Below are 18353 nucleotides of genomic sequence, written 5' to 3'. Positions count from 1 at the left end.
CCCGATGACGCCGTACGGCGTCATCGGGGCGTGCGGCGCAGGCGCGCGGGGCGACGGTAGTGAAGGGGAGCCACGCCCCCTTTTCCCGCCCCCGGCCGCTCCATGAGGGCCTGGCGCGCGCTGCGGCGGGCGGCCGCCTCTTCCTCCTCCTCATCATCCTCTTCCTCTTCTTTTCCTGCCGAAGGGAAGCCTCGTAGGCGGGCATGGGAGACTTCGCTGTCGCCGCTGGAGCGGGTAAGGCGGCTGCTGCCGCCCGAGGAAGCGGCGGCGGTGGCGCGGGGCGCGGCGGCGGCAGTGCCGGAGCCGCCTCAGGCTCGCCCTGAGAAGGAGGAGGAGGTGGCCATGGTTGCCCCCCGTCAAGCGCTGGCTGGTGCGGCGGGTCCGCGCTCCGGCCCTTTTCGCGCCGGGGAGCTGGCGCTGGCGGAGATGCCGAGGAAGAACAACTGGACGCTGAAGGTGTTGTGCCGGCTGGCGGCGGAGGCGGTGCTGAGCAGCCCCGGCGGGTTCCTGCCCCACCGCGACATCATCGGGCAGCTGCCCGGGCAGGTGCTGCGCACGTCGGCCGGGAAGCGGCTGCTGCTGAGGCGGCCCTCGCTGGACGAGTACGTGCTGCTCATGCCGCGGGGAGCCACCATCGCCTACCCCAAGGTACCGCTGGTGGCTGGCAGGTCGCTGGCCGAATCTCACCTTTAATTTCACCTTTAATAATATTAAAGCGTTAATAGTAACGTGCCATGGTTTTCTCGCTCGCAGGATATAAGTGCTCTATTAATGATGATGGATCTCCACCCGGGAGATACCGTGCTGGAAACTGGCAGCGGGTCTGGTGCTATGAGCTTGTTTCTGTCAAGAGCAGGTGAGAACCTGGCTTTAGACAACACAGTATTCATTTATTTCCTTATCACAACTTGGGGGGTTTTTTTGCCCAGATACTTATGGTTCTCGTGGTCCTTACTGTTCAGCGTATGAAAGCTTTGCTGCAGTTCATGTATATTTTGTTGATTTGAAGGAAAGTTATATCAGCACAGGGACTACAAACCATTCTGACTGTGCTTAGAGGGCCGTAGTGTAAATGGTTGCTACCAAAGGCCCTGCAGAAAGCTGTTTCAGCTATGCCTCAAGATCGCTCAGCTGCAGCTGGTCTTGATATATTGGGCCCAAGTTTCAGGGTCAGCAGTTGCACCTCTGCTTCCTCTCCATCCTTCTGCCTCCTACTGCTATTGCTTGGTTTCTTCTGATCATCTTTGTGGAATAAGCTGGTGTATGGGGTTTTTAGTTCCATTGGTATTTTGAAGCTAGCATAGGATTATCCTCAAAGCAAACATTGCTGCTCTAGGAGCTAGAAGCTGACTAAACAGCAGATAAAGATCAGCACTTCTCTTTCCATTTAGAGAGAGGGAAAGTAGGAGTCCTTAGCTTTCCCCAGCTTGCCCTTCAGGCAGACCCAGAACCCAAAGAGATGGAACACCTGCTACTGGCTAAGGCAAAATACAGCAGCTGATCTTTCTGCCCTGGGTATTCAGCCTGCTGTGGCCATTTCATACAAGCACACCTGAACTTGCCAATTATTCCTCTCATTTTTCAGTCTTGTCCAACAGTTTTTTTCTAATCACTTTAATTTAGCTGTAAATGGGCCAAGTTGGCAGAATCATTGGCATTACCAGGCTGTTAACCCTATCCAGGGAAAGAGTGCAGTTGTCATGTGCCAGATCAGCTCTATTTGAGGAGTGGGAAAAAGGTATAAAATTGCATTGCTATTTTCAAATTTATTGAATTTAAATTGGCCCCAAATACAGCCAGTTTTAGTCACAGCTGAACACACTTTGGTGCTGACACAGAAATAAATAGATTTGATTTGCTGGTTCCTAGTGGTGGCTGCTTTTGCCCCCATTGAATACACACCAGTGATACCCAACAAGGAAAACAGCTGCTGTGTGGGTAAATGCTGGAATCCAAATCCAATGTCCATGGAATTATTTAATTTCCAAAATTCTTGTTGATTCAACAGATTTCATTCATCTCTTAATTGTTATTGCTTTTATATTTTCCATTATTTCTTTAATAATTCCCAGAAACTGCTGACATGAAACAGGAGAGTTGAGAGAGTGGTATTTGTCATGACTTTAAAATCTTTGAGAACTGGAAAATATGATGTATGCAAATTGTATGTATACTGTAGCTTCACAGTAATGAAGTTTTGCCTAGCTATTTCACCTTTTTCTTATTTTTAAAAAAGCATTTTCAAAAAGTAGAAAATACTTTGAATGAGTAGGGGTAAAACTGACCCCCCCCAGTGGGAAGAATTTAATTTTTCTGATGTTTCTAAACTGATAATCTAAGGTAACAAGGAGTTGGCACTGTGACTCTACAACTGCTTCAGGTGATCAAAGGCAATGTGCTGCAACCTTCTCTTTCTTACCAGCTGGTTCTGGCCTTTGTCTGATGTGGTGTGAGCTGGATCAAGGAAAAATCCATCCCTTCTTTTACTCAGTTATCTGAATGGATTCACAGTGGGATCACATAGGTGAGGGAAGGGACCTGGTGACTTCAAACTGAAATGGCTTAAAAAGGCACAGAAGTGACCTGGGGAGCTGCTGCTTCCTGACAGCTGCCTGCACCCATTCCAGAGTAGCAAGGAGAGAGAAGTGAGCAGTGACATAGGCTTGAGGAATTGGAGTAATACAAATATGGAATAATACAGCAGTGCACACCCTGCTGTCTGCCTGCACAGCCTGGAAATGCATCCTGTATGAGAAACAGTGTACATTGGACTCATGGTAAATTTCAGAACAGTAAATTTAGTCTTAATAATTTATTGCTGTTGCAGACAGTAACAGGAAGCTTACACAAACCTGGGTAAATCAAAGAGTACACTGGAAAATGTGTCTGTGTGGCTGAGATCAGTGAGCAGGTTTCTGTGAGCACTGGTGCAGCATTCCCAGCTGGTACTTCTGGTTGCTCTAGCAGAAGGATCTAGCAGGGGCCACAGATGCTCTACTTGTGTTTTGCTGCATGAGTGACTTCAGGAGAACATCTTGGAACAGTCTGTACTACCATAACTACACTTTATTTCATCTGTGCATTGATGGATTGCTGTCTGTGAAAGAACTGACATGGCACTTTTTCTGCATGTTTGTTTGAAATGTAAAGAAAACACAGATTGTTATTGATTGTTTCATGTGTGATAATTTCCCAAAGTGGAGATGGAAAGGTGTGCTTATGTTATAGGCTATGGTTTTTGCTTTTGTTGGGTTTTTTCCCCAAGTCCTTGTAACAGCAGTGTAAAGTGGTGAGTGGAGTGTGTTCTGTTTGTTTGCAGTTGGGCCCCAGGGCCGTGTTCTGAGCTATGAAATCAGAGAGGATCACCATAATTTAGCCAAGAAGAATTACAGGCACTGGCGCTCTGCGTGGGGAATCGGACACACGGACGAGTGGCCAGATAATGTGGAGTTCATTCTGAAGGACATTTCAGCAGCTGCTGCAGATCTGAAATCTGTAACACTTGATGCAGTGAGTGAATCCAAACAACTCCCCCGTGTGACACCTGGCTGTTCTCCATCAATGAAAACCTCTAGTGCTCATGCAAGGGATTCCCATATCTAGCATGAGAAATAACACTCCAGGTCCTCATCAGTGAAAGAAACATTGTAATTTTTTTGTCAGATACAAATGTTTTCAAGGTTCCAGTTACAGGTTGTCAAATGAAAGAGTGATAAAGCTGTACAATAGAAATATTACAATTAATTACTGCTGTCTTGTAAGCAAATACCAACTTGCTTTCCTGTAAATTTGAGAAACTGATATTTTTATGAGATACATATTTCAAGCATTAAATTTCAGAAGAATACAGAACCTTATTTATATGCAACTATGTGACCACTTTTCTATCAGCTGTATAGAATGCACAATGTAACTACACCATAATTTAGAGAATGCTGTGGCTTGTTCTCCTGTCCTGCTTCTTTGTATCCAGATTTCCTAAAAGGAGTTTTGCTGAGGAAAATAGGTTGATGTTTACCATTCTTCCCTGTAAAGCTGACAAACTACTTACAACTACATACTAAATGCTTTAAACAAATAGCAATTTTTAAAGTGGTGCAAGCAAAGAAATATAAAACATAGCATAAAAATACCTTTTGAAAAATGTTTTAAATAACAGTTCTGCAGGAAGGATCAGATATTGCATATCCCATTGTTCTACAATCTGGATAGCTTCCTAGCAGAAGATGGATAAATTACCAAAGACAAGAAGTAGTTTTAATCTTGAAATTACAGCAAGTTAGACATTGTGACCATCATGTGTTCTTTTTATACATTTGAACAATCTTTTTCTTTTTTCATATTTGAGAAATAGGTATTCAAATGTGTTAGTAAATGTAGTCTTTTAAAAGTTTTTAGTATTGTCAGGATTATGTGATTTAATTACTAGGAGGCTTAACTTCCTACAGACCTACTTAGTTGGCCAAATGCTACTTGCTGTTTTAATAGAAATTCATTTGGAAGTAGAGAGGACTTCATTTTGTGTAAGTGCACCTCAGGTTTTGAGAGGCAGTGATAAAACTGAAGGCTGATTACACACTGCTGTTGTATGCATCTCTTTTCCATAACCTTTTATCACCCCAGCATTGCTGTATGTTACTCTGGTAGAGGTACATATGTTCTCCCAGTGTACATTAATATGTCTTTCTCTTGCAGTTAGTTCTGGACATGCTGGACCCTCAGTGTGCTCTGCCTGTCGTACACCCAAGCCTGAAACAAGGTGGGGTGTGTGCTGTGTACTTGGCAAAGTAAGTATTTCTTTCTGGCACCTTTACTCAGGCATTACCTGGCCTCAGTACAAAACCAAGCATCTTCTGCAATACACATCCAGCATTAATGAAATGGTTAACAAAGTTGGGATTTTCCCCATGTAACTTTCTTTGGGAGTTGTACTCAGTATAAATTACACTTGGCCAAATCCTTTGGCAACTGCCTGGGGAATGTTCTCATTCTGGTCAGTGACGTTTGACCTTTATGGCATCCTCAAAGTAACTGCACTGTTCTCCAATGCAGTAGTCAGGTTGCTCCTTTACCCTAAAACTGAAGGACTCATGTAACCCCAAAGGTAAAGAATGTGCCAAAGTCAGTAAAACTGAAATTTTGTGCTTTGAGTTTTCAAAATACTACTTTACCCTTTGCATTTCTTCAAAAGCATCACACAGGTTATTGACCTTTTAGACAGAATACGGAGCTGCAAGCTTCCCTTTTTGTGTGAAAGGATAATTGAGGTAACTCACAGGAGCTGGTCAGTACTCCCTGCTAAACTCAAGCATAACAAATCAAGCCAAGTGGTGGGAACTCAAGAAAATATTGAAGAACCACCTCAAAATGAGTATGAAGAAATCCATATTCAGGATGAAGCAGTTCTTAAGGAGAGCGAATACAATGGTAAGGACTTCACTGCTGGTGAGATCCCCTATTACTGCACTTTGATGATCCAGTGCTTTTACCTAGGTCAGCTGAGAATAGGCAAGAACGCCCTAGAACTTGTCAGGTTTAAAGAAGACTATTAATTGTTATTTAAGTTAAAATATCCTACTAAAAATCTGGGCTAAAAAAATAAATTTCAATCTGCAATAAAGAATGACTGCCCTTCTACTACTGTTCTCAAATTTTAGATTCTTAAGAAAATTCAGTTCTTTATACTCACCACAAAGCTGCTTTAGAGGACCCTGATGTATTTAAGGATTCCTTAGGAGAAACAGTGGCCAGTGAGCTCTGTTTTGGAATTATGCTGTTCTGGCAAATCCAAAAATGCTGCCATATATATATATTATATTTATATGACAAATGTAAATATATATACTGTATAGATCTGCAAAATGCAAAGAGTTCTGAATATTCTGATAGGTGACAACAAAAAAAAGAACATATCAGAGAAAAATATTACATGTACGTTGTCTACTCTAGGCTGCATGTAGGTCTTAAACTTGTGGGAACAAAATAAAAAGAAATGTCCTTCTCACAGAGTCACTCAGTGCTGCTGCTGAAACAAACCACTCAGTGCCTTACATTGCCCGACCATCCCACTGGCAGGAAGCTCATTCAGGTGAGACTTGGAAAAAGTTTATCTTAAATGTTTAGTGGTATTTTTATTTCAAATGACCTTTTTTTTTTTTTTTTTTGTATTAGTATTTGGTATTTTCCTATATCATGAAACCATCAAACTTATAATAATAAAATAATCATTGTGTATTGAAATACTAAAGTAGTAACTTTTGTTTTTTAATTAGCGTTCCTTACCAAGCTGAGAAAGTTTCAACCGCTGCTTTCTTGATGCTGCTGCTGCCTCCTTAGCTGCTAATTTGAATATTGTATCAGAATGAAATAAAACATAACAAAGTAGATGCTACATTTTGCAAGTTGTGTAACTTTTAAGCAATGACTGCTCTGATTTCTACCTTACATCAGGTTTGAAACACCAACTGTTATCCCACTACGTAAAGGGAAAAGTTTGAAGTGAATCATCACGTCTGGTGTTGTGATGCAGCCCAGGTTGTTCTGCAAATCACAGAATCTGTTTCTGTCTTATCAGGTGCACTTCATTCCCCATTGCTTGTAAACCAGTCCATAGACTTATCCTGATCCAGGGTGCGGCATGGTTGCCTTTTGCTGGACAGCCTCAGACAGTCTGCCAGAAAGAAGGAGAAAAAATTTTAGTAACGAAATGAGGGATCAAAGGCTCTCCTTTGAAATGAATATTTTGCTGGCTTCCAACTATAGGTTTCTTTAAGAACAAAGTTCTTAAAGCATAACTTTAAGAGAAACTGAAATTCACTGAATGTGTTCACTTGATAAAGCTGTGCTTATTTCAATACCAGAACAGTTGTTGACAGGCACAGCTTTGGTTCCCTTCCAGCACTCATGCTGCCAGTTGCCTGCTTATTTGTGAATAAGCTTCATATAAGGTATTCTCAAGTGGTTGGAGGAAACACCATTTTTTTCTGGCCCTTGTCAGAGATGAGAAGCCAGATCTCTCAAGTAAAAACAGACTTGAAGTCATTTTAGGTCTTCCCTGAGTAAGTGGTGATGTTTAACACATTAAATTATTAAGTTTTGTTTTGTAAACACCTGACTTGCTTTATATCTCAGGAAATAGTCAAATGCAATTTTTTTCCAAGTTGAGAATCATATTTGTACTAAAGCTGTCAAAAACAGTAACAATCTTGCTGTAATGGTGAAAATTTGGATATTAGTGAGAACACATGCAAATAAAATATACAGAGCTATAAATAACTACCTCTGTATTAGATAAGTATAGTAGGAACTCTGCACTGGTTAATTACAGGAGAGTCTTTGCAGAGCTGAGGCCTTATCCAGATGCCTGAGGAAGTTTACATCTCAAGTGTGTTTAACTTCTAATAATAAATTTAATAATGGGTTGCCCCACAGCTGCTGTATGTAACAGAGGGCCCTAATGCAAAGGCTGAGGATGCCATTGTGAGTAGATTAATGGGCAGAGATTCAATTCTTGCAATAAGATCTTGTTTTCTACTCATACCCCAGTATTAAAACAGTCTTGTATAAATTGTCAACAAATCAGATACTTAGAGGAAAATGGAAATTGTGATTTAACCTATGTCCAAACCCATACCACAAATGAGCATCCTAGCCTGTCTCAAAACATGCTCTCAGCAAGAGCACTTCGACTCACTTTACACATACCAGTATTCTTATTGTTCCAGCCATAAAAAAATCATTTAAAACAGGACTCTCAGTTTCTTTTAGAATGCAAGAATAGCAAAAAAATGCCTGAGTAGACTGGAATGCAGCTGAAATCTAACATAGTAGGTGAACGAAGAGACTCACTGTAAAACAGTTGGTAACTAAAGCATGCAAATATACTGAAATACTGAAATGTGCCCAAAATGTACCGTAGTAGGTGAAAGTAACATGAAGAGACTCAATGTAAAGCAGTTGGTAACTAAAGCATGCAGATATACTGAAATATTGAAATAAGCTCAAAATCTACTGTAGTAGGTGAAAGTAACACGAAGAGACTCAATGTAAAGCTGTTGGTGCTTCCAGGAAGTCAAGATACACTATGTGAAAATGAATCCATGAGGGTAAAAGCACAGCTCTGCTGAGGTGTAATAGGGAGGGACAGAGCAGTCCCTGCAGCACTCAGAAGGACAAGTATGGAAAATTATTCACAGCATTTTCCTGTACCATGAAACCCACACCATACCTTGGGCTTTATGAGAAGGAGAGTCGATGAACATTTTGTCAGTGGCAAAGGCATCCTTTGATTTCTGGGAGGAGTGCAGGTCCATCATCTCCAGCGTGTCGGTGGAGGAGGAGGAGGATGACAATCCCAGCCGTACAAACCTGCCCTTCTTCCCGCACAGCAGGCAGTCTGTGGGGGTGGCACTGGGGCCCCGGGGCAGCTGCACCCGATCCTCATAACTCCTGAGGGCGCCGCTGTGCTGCACCGAGCGCTCTCGCTGCCAGATGTAGTGTGTTGGAGCGATGGCCATCACCTGTGGGAACAGCCATGGTGGCATCAGGAACAGCAAACATGATGGGGAAACACACAGCTGAAAACTAGATCCAGATAGGGTATGGCAGGGAATTAACCTAGCTGAAATGGGCATCATCTCTTATCTGTCTCACTGTCCTTAGGCAGGGGTAAGTAATCCTGATACAGTCAGGTGTGGAAACATCCCAGCTTCCAGCCCTGTATGTTCACCTGAGTCATCACAAACAGCAGCTCATGTTGGACACAAGCTGGTCACTTTGGCCAGCTCCAAACATCAGCTGGCAGTGTTCATCATCACTGAAATAACACTGGTGGGAAGCTGGGAGGGTGTGCAAGGAAAAGCATCCTGCACTCGCCTTGTTCCTTTTGCTTTTCCCATGGCATCTAATCCCATCCCCAGAAATGGGCCTCTAGAGTAAATGGGAGATTTTATTTTCCACCATCTGGAAGTAAACATTATGTTCTTAGAGCATGACAAGGGTTTTTCCAGATACACACTTCACCTGAAAAGTGAGAAATATATTTTTTCCTTATCAATTGTAAAGCACACAAAATTATTTCTAAAGTGGATGAAGTGAAACAAATTAAGGTAGATTTTAAATAAAAAAAAATATTTGCACAAAGCAAATACTAGTCAATAGAAACTTCAATTTTAACAGTAGTGCAATATAAGATATTCTAGTTTACTTAAAAAACACTGTTTCAAATAATGTATTTTAAATGGAGAAGGAAAAACTATGGAGGATAAATAGACCATTATGTTTTAGCAGCATCTTTTCTTTCCCATGGGTTGTCTGTTTACTTTAGGGAAGAAACTAAATTAGCTGTACAGAGCTAAATTGCAAGCTGGTGTTACTTGTTATGATTTCAGCATCTACAATATGAAATCTCCCTCCCTACCTCTTCACAGCAGCGTCTGCTTACAATAGCCCTGTAGTCAATTCTACTCCAAAGTTGATCCCTTAACTTTAGGAAATCAGGGAACAGCTTTCTCCAGGCTTTGCCCAAAGCCCATGGGAAAATTTCATACTTTGCTTCTTCATTGTCTTCTTCAACTGTGTTTGCCAGATACCTTTAAATATATATATGTTTATGTTTGTAAACATTATGCAATCTTATAGCACTATATTAGAATGATTTCTAACATAAAGTAACAGGTGTGTTGCAGTGGTTCTTTTTTCTAGTATTGTGAGGAAAAAACACTAACAAAATACAGCCTTCTCTCTGGAATACAGTATTTCTTAATTAGTTCCATATGCATCCTTTGGGTAAAAAACCCAAGCTTCTATAGAAATTGTTTTACCCTTGAGTTTCCTAAATTAATGGATAAGCAAGAACTAATACATCCTGACATCCTTCTCCAAGCTGGCAAGAAACCCTTCAATAAAATGAACAATTTCTGATTGATGCTTTAAATTCTTTAAATAAGGCTTAAAACTCTCCTGTGAATTCTTAAACTCTTCGCTTTTTACTTTATGGAATTTAGCTATTCTTGGAAAATTACATTGCTTATATTAAATTATGAGCAAACAACTAAATACAGGTCTACCTTTAGTTAGAAATGCAAAACTTACTTTTTTAATGTCTCTGTTCTTCCCTTTGTTCACTACCTAGTTACTTTTAGTTTTAAATTGTCTTCTCAGACAACAGGAAAATGTTTATTTCCTCTGGACCCACCTGATACTAAACTCCTGTAAATCACACTTGAAAAATTAGGACTTTTGGTCTCCTCCCCAGTTTTCTCACTTGCTCCTGACCCCAATATTCTCTCTAGTCCCAGCCTCACCACACTCTCTGTCCCCCTCTAACCTTTTCACTGTTCTGGCCTGGCTTTTCCCCCTTCAGGGGGCTCAGAGGGCTCCCTCCTCCAAGCTCTGTGGGTGTCACCCACAGCACCAGTGACAGCAGAAGGAACAGCCACCTTTGCCCCCTTTGTGTGCAAATCAGAGCATCTGAGAAGCAATGGAACAAAAGATGACCTGAGCACCATAACACTGTAAAAATAAAAAAAAATTGCAGAACACTCTGCAGGTATAGCCAAATAGAGAGGGTTATGTAGGCCTGGTAAAGCTGGATTACTGATTCCACCACTGTTTCAAAGCATAGGCATTTTACAACTGTTCAAAAAAGTTCAAAGAAATTCTCTAGCAATGTTTTTACAGTTGATTTAAATATATTGACAGAAACTTTAATAACAATTTACTCCTGAGATGCCATGGTGAAATGTTTTGATACAAATGCCCTAAAGGCTGGCAAAGATATGAAATAGGGTTTTATATGAGCACCTGGGAGCCACCTACATGTTGCAGTGTATTGCCTTGAATATATTTCTTGAAATGCTTTAAAAAGCTCCCAGATTCAGTTTGGTGGGCAGAATGCTGCTGTGTGTATCACTGCACAAATGCAGGCAAGCCCTGCCTGCTGCTCAAGCTTGTTCCATCTCAGGAAGAACAGTGACTTTGCACTGGTTATGTACAGTATGTAGATTATCACAGAACCTCAGAATGGTCTGGGTGGGAAGGGACGGCCCCCCTGCCACCCCCTAGATCAGTTGTTTCTATATTCCTCAAGGAAGTCTCATCACCTATTATAGTTATCAGTGTCAGAAAGAAATACAATGCAAAGTTTATTCTAATAAAACCAGATAATTTTAAAGTACTTACAGAGCCACAAAGAAATTGATTCTGGTATGCTCGCTTGGTGTGAAGTTAGCTCTCTTGAAATAAACGAAAGTCATTGCCAAGAGATACTGTTTTAAAATGTAAAATGAAGTATCAATGTGTTACTTAGATACAGTATTTCCTACATCAATTCACACATCTTGCACCAAGATATTTTCATCATTTTTAACAATGAGGAAAGCATGAAATAACTTTCTTGAAACTTCCACCTGAAACCATTAGAAAAAGATGTTCTGTATTTGCATTAAAGTATCAAGTAACTAAGGGCAGATTTCTCACTCAATGAATGTTCTGTTTACTGAGAAGGAAATACACTTACCTTGTCTGCAATTTCACAGCAACAGTCCATCCAAAGGAAGTCTTGGATTAGATCATCATCTGTAACAAGAGAAAGCTGTAGCATTTCAAACACCAAATCTGTTTGTGTCAGCAGGTATTTATAAATAAATAGCAGATGGTCTTTCATTAAACCAAATGAAAGAAAAGAAGCTAGACCAGCCAGCAGGGAACAGAGAAACTGCTCCCTACTGCAGTAGGAGAGGTTCAGGTGTGAAAAAAGCTTACATGACAAAAGGAAACAAACTCTACCAGAAAGGCAAGGTGGAAAATCTGGTGGCTGCATTTCATCCATTCTCAGTAACAGCAGGTGAAGGTGGAAAAATAACCAGTATTTTTCCTATTTGCATAATTTCTTCCTGCATTACATGCTTCCAGGTGATAGCACACCATTATTTCAGAGGAACTGCTGAGATCCTGCACCTTCATTACCTGGCAGCCTTTATAGGGCAATACTTGCTTATTTTTGGTCAGTGCTTCATTGTCCATGACCATGTACTGCAATTACCAGCAGCTCTCTCTCATTCACTTCTGTATTTAAGGGTCAAATAAAAACCAGCTGTAATCTTCCACTATTACTTAATGTCTTGCTAAATTAAATAAATACAAAACTTCATGTGAAAGAGACACAAATAAAGAAGAGGTGCTCCAACTCCTTAGATCATTCCACTTCTTCCCCCAGAAGTTTATTCCCACAGTAAAGAACACATTTAACAGACAAGGCTTTTTTTAAGCCTTGTGTAAAACAAGATGCACATTGTTTTACATGTATTTGTTGAAATATAAGAGAAAATAGTAAGGAAAATTATAATAAAATAAAAAGTAGCAAACCACCTTGGTTTCATTTGTAATTTTAAAAAGATACTTTTCATCAATTTGGTAGCCCTTGTATTTTTAACTTAAACATTAAATATTTCTATACCAAACTATAACAACAAAACCTTTTGATAAAGAACTGCCATTACTTTCAATATGAAAAGCACTCTCAAAACTCCTGAGCTCAGAAAACATTCTGTTCAGTCAATTCATTCATATCTCACATTATTAACCTACCAAATAATTTAAAGAAAGATGTCATTTCCTGACGCTGAATAACTAGGCATGGTCCCTTTGGACATTTATATTTCTGACTAGGAACCCTTTTTTCACAATTTCCTTGATGGTCTTTAAAAGCAGGTCTCTTTAGTCTAGTAAGTTTTTTTTGCTGATGTGATCTGGATGCACTCGATTTTACATGAACAGTGACAGTGGGAGGTGTCTGACACACCAGATTGTGTTTCATTTCGTTTAGCAAAGGTTCCTGTTAAAGAAATAAGAAGAAATTAACTACAAAATTAGTCAGTTTCGCCACTAGTACATTTCTTTTGTTCCCATGAACTTTCAGTAGAACTTCTGTCAGATGATGAAAAATTAATTTCATCAGTACTGATTATCTAAGTTTTATGCCCTGAGACAGCCAACTAAATCAGAGTTCTTTGATTTAGTTCTAATTTTATAAAGCTTTATTTTTCCCCAGTAGAAGGAGCCTTCAATTTTGCCTTTTTCTATCAATTTTGGAAAATAGGAAAAGATGTGGGAAAAGCTGCTGTTTGTCAGATCCTTGTAGCTCCACACACTTCCTTAGATCTACCAAAAAACCTGTGTTCTCACCCTCCAATTTGTGATTGTCTTTTTCTTTTTTTTTTTTTTTTATAAGGAATATTAATAGAACTAAGGGAGCAGAACTGTGATTGAGCCATGTTGATAGATTAAAATCAAGTCTTGAGCTCCTAATTGCCCTTGGGAATTAATCTTATCCCTCACGCTGGACATACCCTGAAGGCACAGGCAAGGAAACCAACATACCTGTGGTGTTTGTAACCGCGAAATGTGAGGGGATACCAAAGGGACAGTGAGCAAGGGTATTTTTTGGCGGGATGTATAAATGTATTTAAGCCTTCAGGAGGTCTCCCAGCAGGGGGCTGTCGGAGGCTGGCTCACCGCAGCCTACCTGGCTCCCCAGCTCTCGGGTGCGTGCCGCATGAGCACGGAAGGGCCCTGAGGGGACGCCGCGCTCTCGGCTCCCGCCGCCACAGCCCAAAGCCGCCCCTGTCCCTTCCCTCACGCCTCCGCGCCTCGAGTGGCGCCTCTCGCAGCCAATCAGCGTGCGCGGCGCACCGCTCCAGCCAATCGGATGGCGTGTCGCTCTCTCTTCCCGCCCCTCCTGTTGGCGCCCGGGGCGCGGCAGCCAATGGGAGCGGGGCACGGCGGGGGCACCTCCTGCTCGCCTCGCCGCCAGGTCAGGGCTGCCTGGGGGCTCTGAGAGCGCTCCCTTCCCTTCCCTTCCCTTCCCTTCCCTTCCCTTCCCTTCCCTTCCCTTCCCTTCCCTTCCCTTCCCTTCCCTTCCCTTCCCTTCCCTTCCCTTCCCTTCCCAGTAGGCTTAGATTAGATGTTCGGCAGAAATTCTTCACTCTGGGAGTGGTGACAAGGCATAAGTTGCCCAGAGGAGCTGTGGATGCTCCATCCCTGGAAGTGTTCGAGACCAGGCTGGATGGGGCTCTGAGTAACCTGCTCTAGTGGGAAGTGTCCCACCCTGCCCATGGAATGAGATGATGTTTAAGGTCCCTTCCAACCCACATTATTCTGTGATTCTATGATTAAAACATCTCCCCAGACTGATAAACGTCTCCCCAGGAGAGATGGGACAGGAAGGAGAAGGGATACCTGACTCTAAAGATCATTTAACATAGAGGTGCAGGATGCACTGCTGCTACACGGGCAATTAATGCAATTAGTCTAAGGCAGTCTATTGAGACGTAAGAACAAGAATGAAAAAATCCTTTTGCTAATAAGATTCAGTGTGAAATCTTACTGTTGCCTTTTCTTAGAAGAGCTAAAGATTTATCCTAGGAAGATGGCAAGACATACATCCATTTCACTGTTTCCCCCTGCTCAGGCCAATTAAAGTGTAAGTGGCCTCATTTGTTATGGTAATGAGGAGAGAGGCCTCTTTACACCTTCCTCATATTCTATTAATAATTTGCTAAATTATTTACGTGCTCTGAGTTAGATTAAGGGAAAGATCATGCCAAGTTTCTGATCAGGGAGAGAGATAAGAAAAATACCAAGTGGTAAATGCAGCAACAACATCTCTGTATGGAACAGACTGAAGGGTGGGGACAATACCAAATACATGGGCAGGGATAAAGTCTGCTTCTTTGAAATTCTCTCTTCTTGGACACATATTCACAGTGAGTTACCTCACTGTGAGGTAATCGTTCTCTCTCTTTTTTCTTTTTTTTTTTTTTTTTGCATATTACTTTTCATCAAGGAATTCAAAGTACTCATCAATTGATAACTGTGTAAAAGAAAGGAAGGGCAGGTTACAGAAACTTACACCTAACCATCTTAATCTTTTAAACCAGGAAAAAATATCTTCTTTTTTATTCCCTATTACAAAACATGAAGCTGCAACGATAATTGTGACATGCATACTTCCTTATTCTTTACACCTTTACATCAATAAAAAGTGACTTAGAGTGTCAATCTCTATCCACACAGAGCTTCCTGTAGGTCTTCCATCTCTGAAATAATTTTTGAGCTGGTGGTTCAACAACAACAAAATATTAAAATGCTTCTTCTTTTTTCACTCAAAAATCTGTCACAATCAAGTCACTGAACAGCAATTGTGACCTTCCAGCAGTGTATTGTCCCCAGCCTGCCAGGACTCGGGTCCTGCTCTGATTCAGAACATTGCACAGCACTGGATCAGACCCTTGGGGAAACGGAACCTGTGAGAGGGAGCTGTGAGAATGTCTGGGACTCTGCCTTCCCTCCCTTGCAGGACTCTGCAGCCTGAGATAGAGCTGAGATGGGGATGACTCACGGATTCAGCTTGGAAGCATGATGGAAAAACATCAACATGGAAATGCTGATCCCTGAACCCAGTGAGAATAAGGAAACAGAACTTTACCTGACTCTATAGTCCAATTAACTGGTTCCCAACTTTGCTTTTTATTAACTACAATTTTCAGAAGGATGTTGAACAATTCATCCAAGAATACTGGGAAGAGTGGATGGAGCTTCTGGACTTCCAAGCCGCTTGTTGGACATCAGGGAGCGCTGTTTCACCACCAGCGATTTGAACCGAGACAATGCAGCGCTTGTTACACGGAATTTCATGCTGTACCTCTTTCCTAACCCTTCCTGTAGGTGTCCTTAAATCAGTTTAGCCACTCTTCATCTCTATATGTAATCACAGTTTGAAACTACATTTTTAATATATACCAATTTTTATATATATTTATATTATGTATTTGTATTTCTATTTCTATTTTTATATTTATTTCTATATGAATTTATAAATAATTTTATATAAATATGTGTGTATATATTGTTTTATTTGACATAATATTTCTATGACTAAAATGACTAAGACCTGGGCTTGAAAGACCTGGGATTCTTACAAAATCTTATTTCTGGAAAAAACAATAATTTGACATATAAAAATATATAAAATAAAAAATAATAATTTGAAATATATACTGAATAAAAGTTTTATATATACACTGGAAAAAAAATATACACTGAAACTCCATTATGAGATATATAGTTATATACTTGTCCAAAATTTGGTCCAAAGAGGCAGCTGCAGAGCAGTTTGATTCCTTTAAATAAAAAAAGGACTTAAAGTTTTTTCAGTGAATGAGTTGTTTACAGATAGATCAGGAAGCATCACTGAGGAAAAACACAGGGATAGTATTTTTATAAATTACATTTAGGATATAGATACTTTTTTTTCAGATTTTTATATTTTTGAAATGTCTTTGGCCTCTGATATCCTTTTCAGTGAACTTTTTTTTTTCCTTAAGAAAGATAATACAGGTAAAACACCTGGTATTTCTTTTCAAACAAAATCATGAAGAACCACCATTGATTCTTACAAATACAGATGATTATACCAAATAAAATATGCATTTTTCGATTAGAGACTTTTCCTACTTCCTGCAGAGCGCAAAATAGGAAAAAAACCTCTCTTTCCTGTAGAGATGACTGCTGATCCTGCTGGGGGAACCTGCCTGGCCTCTCAGTCAAATACATTTTAAAGGAAATGCTCATGGATTGAGAGCTCCATTCCCAAAGACCCATTGTGAAACTGAAACACACATCTAAAAAGCAAATTTTGGACATGAGGTTAATTCTTTCAGAGTAAAGGGTGTAGCAAGTAACAGGATTAAAGTAAAGAGGAACAGATGAACCACCTGAACCCACATCTGTCACCAGAAACCTGTTTCATATGTGGGAAGAGAAAGGAAGGATTCAGATGAGTTGTGAGAAACAAATTTTTAGGGCATCAAGGTGCTTGGACCAAGACTAAGTATAACAGACTGAGCACATTTTACCAGTTTGCTACTGGAGCAAGTAAGCAAGGATTCTGGAAAGGTACCTTGCAGTTAAATCCTAGTTTTTGACAAAATTACAATATGATTAAAATTAAAAATAGTTCAGTGCCACTTAAGTATATGTCACTGATGGATTAATGGGCAGGGAAATTGCTTCCTGTTTGTTTACTAGAAAAGAACATCTGAGCATACAGCAGTGTTGTCTAATATTTAAGTACCAGAACAGCTGTAGTTATTCTCAGCTACTGAGAAATTCAGGAGCAGCTCTAAGGAAAAAATGATTTGGAAATTATGCAGTGCACAAGGAGAGTGGTGACTAGGCTAACAGAGCCAGTGGTAAAGGAAAGCGGAGGCTGCCAGCAAACACAGTGCATGTTTAAACATGCTGCTCCTGCATACTGCAAAACAGCCAAGCTGCAAATCTCCATAAATCTCCAGGGACATAAGTTTGAACTTGTTCATTCCTACTGTAAATAGACTGATACATCCTGTAAGAACTTAACTAATTCCAAGCAGACAGGGGAAGCCTTTAAGATTTATTTTTAAGGATTGGCATCTATATGCTGGTTGTAATTGAAACAAAGTAGTCTTACCTGAAAAGTTCCAATTTCTCTGTAAAACTAAATAGATTATATAGACTACATTAGGTCTTCACCATCATGTCACAAAAGATGAATGATACCTCTCAACATCAGTAACTCAAAACTAGCCATGCATATTTTACATTACAGGGAAAGGAGATGACCTGCAGTGTTTTCCTTTAGATGTTTCTGAACCTTCTGACATCATCCACCACATTCTAAGTATTTTTTAGCCACTGAAGATTGCATTTTGGATTTGCAAGTATTTAATAACCATGGCTATATTTGTTACCCATGTTGTTTCTTCATGCTGAATTGCACAAAGAGCTTTAATAAACAGGACTCCTCTCTACCTCCATGGCCCTGGAGCCATTTGTTCCAGCTGCCAGGAGCAGGAGGCTTCCTGAGAGGCAGGTGCAGGAGCCAGGAGCACATGGAGACAGGTGCAGGAGCAAGGAGCAGGTGTGTGCAGCTGAGCCCAGGGCACTGCCCTTGTGCATGCGCAGAGGGGCCGGGTTGCCTACGTTCACACTGCAAAATGGGAACTTTCCACCCCTTCCTTTCCTCTTCTTTCCTCCCAGAAACAACTAACAAACACCAGACTTCGAAAATCTCCCAGCTGAAAAGGTAGCTGGACACAGAAAGTTTCAAGAATTTGATGTAAGAAATCTTTTTTATAAAATGGCATCAGCTAAAAAGTGTTTCATTCCACCTGGAAATTAACAGAAATGCTTTGCCTCGCTGATGTAATGTTTAGGTACACATTAATACACTAAACTACAAAACATCCAAGCAACCCATTATCCAGGAAATATATCTTATGTTATTATCTACGGACATCAAAAGTAGAAAAACA

The 18353-nt window shown here is 40.6% G+C and overlaps 2 protein-coding genes across 5 annotated transcripts; one reads left to right on the top strand and one right to left on the bottom strand.

Annotated features, from left to right (window-relative positions):
* The first annotated feature begins 102 nt into the window (after window positions 1-102).
* Window positions 103-15335, top strand: TRMT61B (tRNA methyltransferase 61B). Of its 4 annotated transcripts, none has more exons than XM_058802241.1 (7): window positions 103-648; window positions 754-856; window positions 3320-3510; window positions 4696-4787; window positions 5192-5427; window positions 6008-6088; window positions 15187-15335. In XM_058802241.1, the coding sequence occupies exons 1-7, from the start codon at window positions 103-105 to the stop codon at window positions 15204-15206; spliced, it is 1269 nt and encodes a 422-aa protein (XP_058658224.1). In that variant the 3' UTR covers window positions 15207-15335. The 4 variants fall into 4 exon arrangements, with proteins under 4 accessions (XP_058658224.1, XP_058658221.1, XP_058658222.1 ...); XM_058802238.1 differs by lacking the exon at window positions 15187-15335 and adding an exon at window positions 6575-7535; XM_058802239.1 differs by lacking the exon at window positions 15187-15335 and adding an exon at window positions 6451-6606.
* On the bottom strand, window positions 6518-13405 carry SPDYA (speedy/RINGO cell cycle regulator family member A). Its single transcript, XM_058802243.1, has 7 exons — window positions 13381-13405; window positions 12589-12835; window positions 11519-11577; window positions 11182-11267; window positions 9419-9590; window positions 8228-8519; window positions 6518-6670 (listed from the first exon to the last, which is right to left on the bottom strand). The coding sequence occupies exons 2-7, from the start codon at window positions 12815-12817 to the stop codon at window positions 6582-6584; spliced, it is 927 nt and encodes a 308-aa protein (XP_058658226.1). The 5' UTR covers window positions 12818-12835; window positions 13381-13405; the 3' UTR covers window positions 6518-6581.
* Window positions 15336-18353: the final 3018 nt, after the last annotated feature.

This window comes from Ammospiza caudacuta, chromosome 3 (assembly GCF_027887145.1).
Source record: "Ammospiza caudacuta isolate bAmmCau1 chromosome 3, bAmmCau1.pri, whole genome shotgun sequence".
Lineage (NCBI taxonomy): Eukaryota > Metazoa > Chordata > Aves > Passeriformes > Passerellidae > Ammospiza > Ammospiza caudacuta.
The sequence above is the reverse complement of the archived record's forward strand: the minus strand, read 5'-3'. Positions and strand labels throughout refer to the sequence as shown.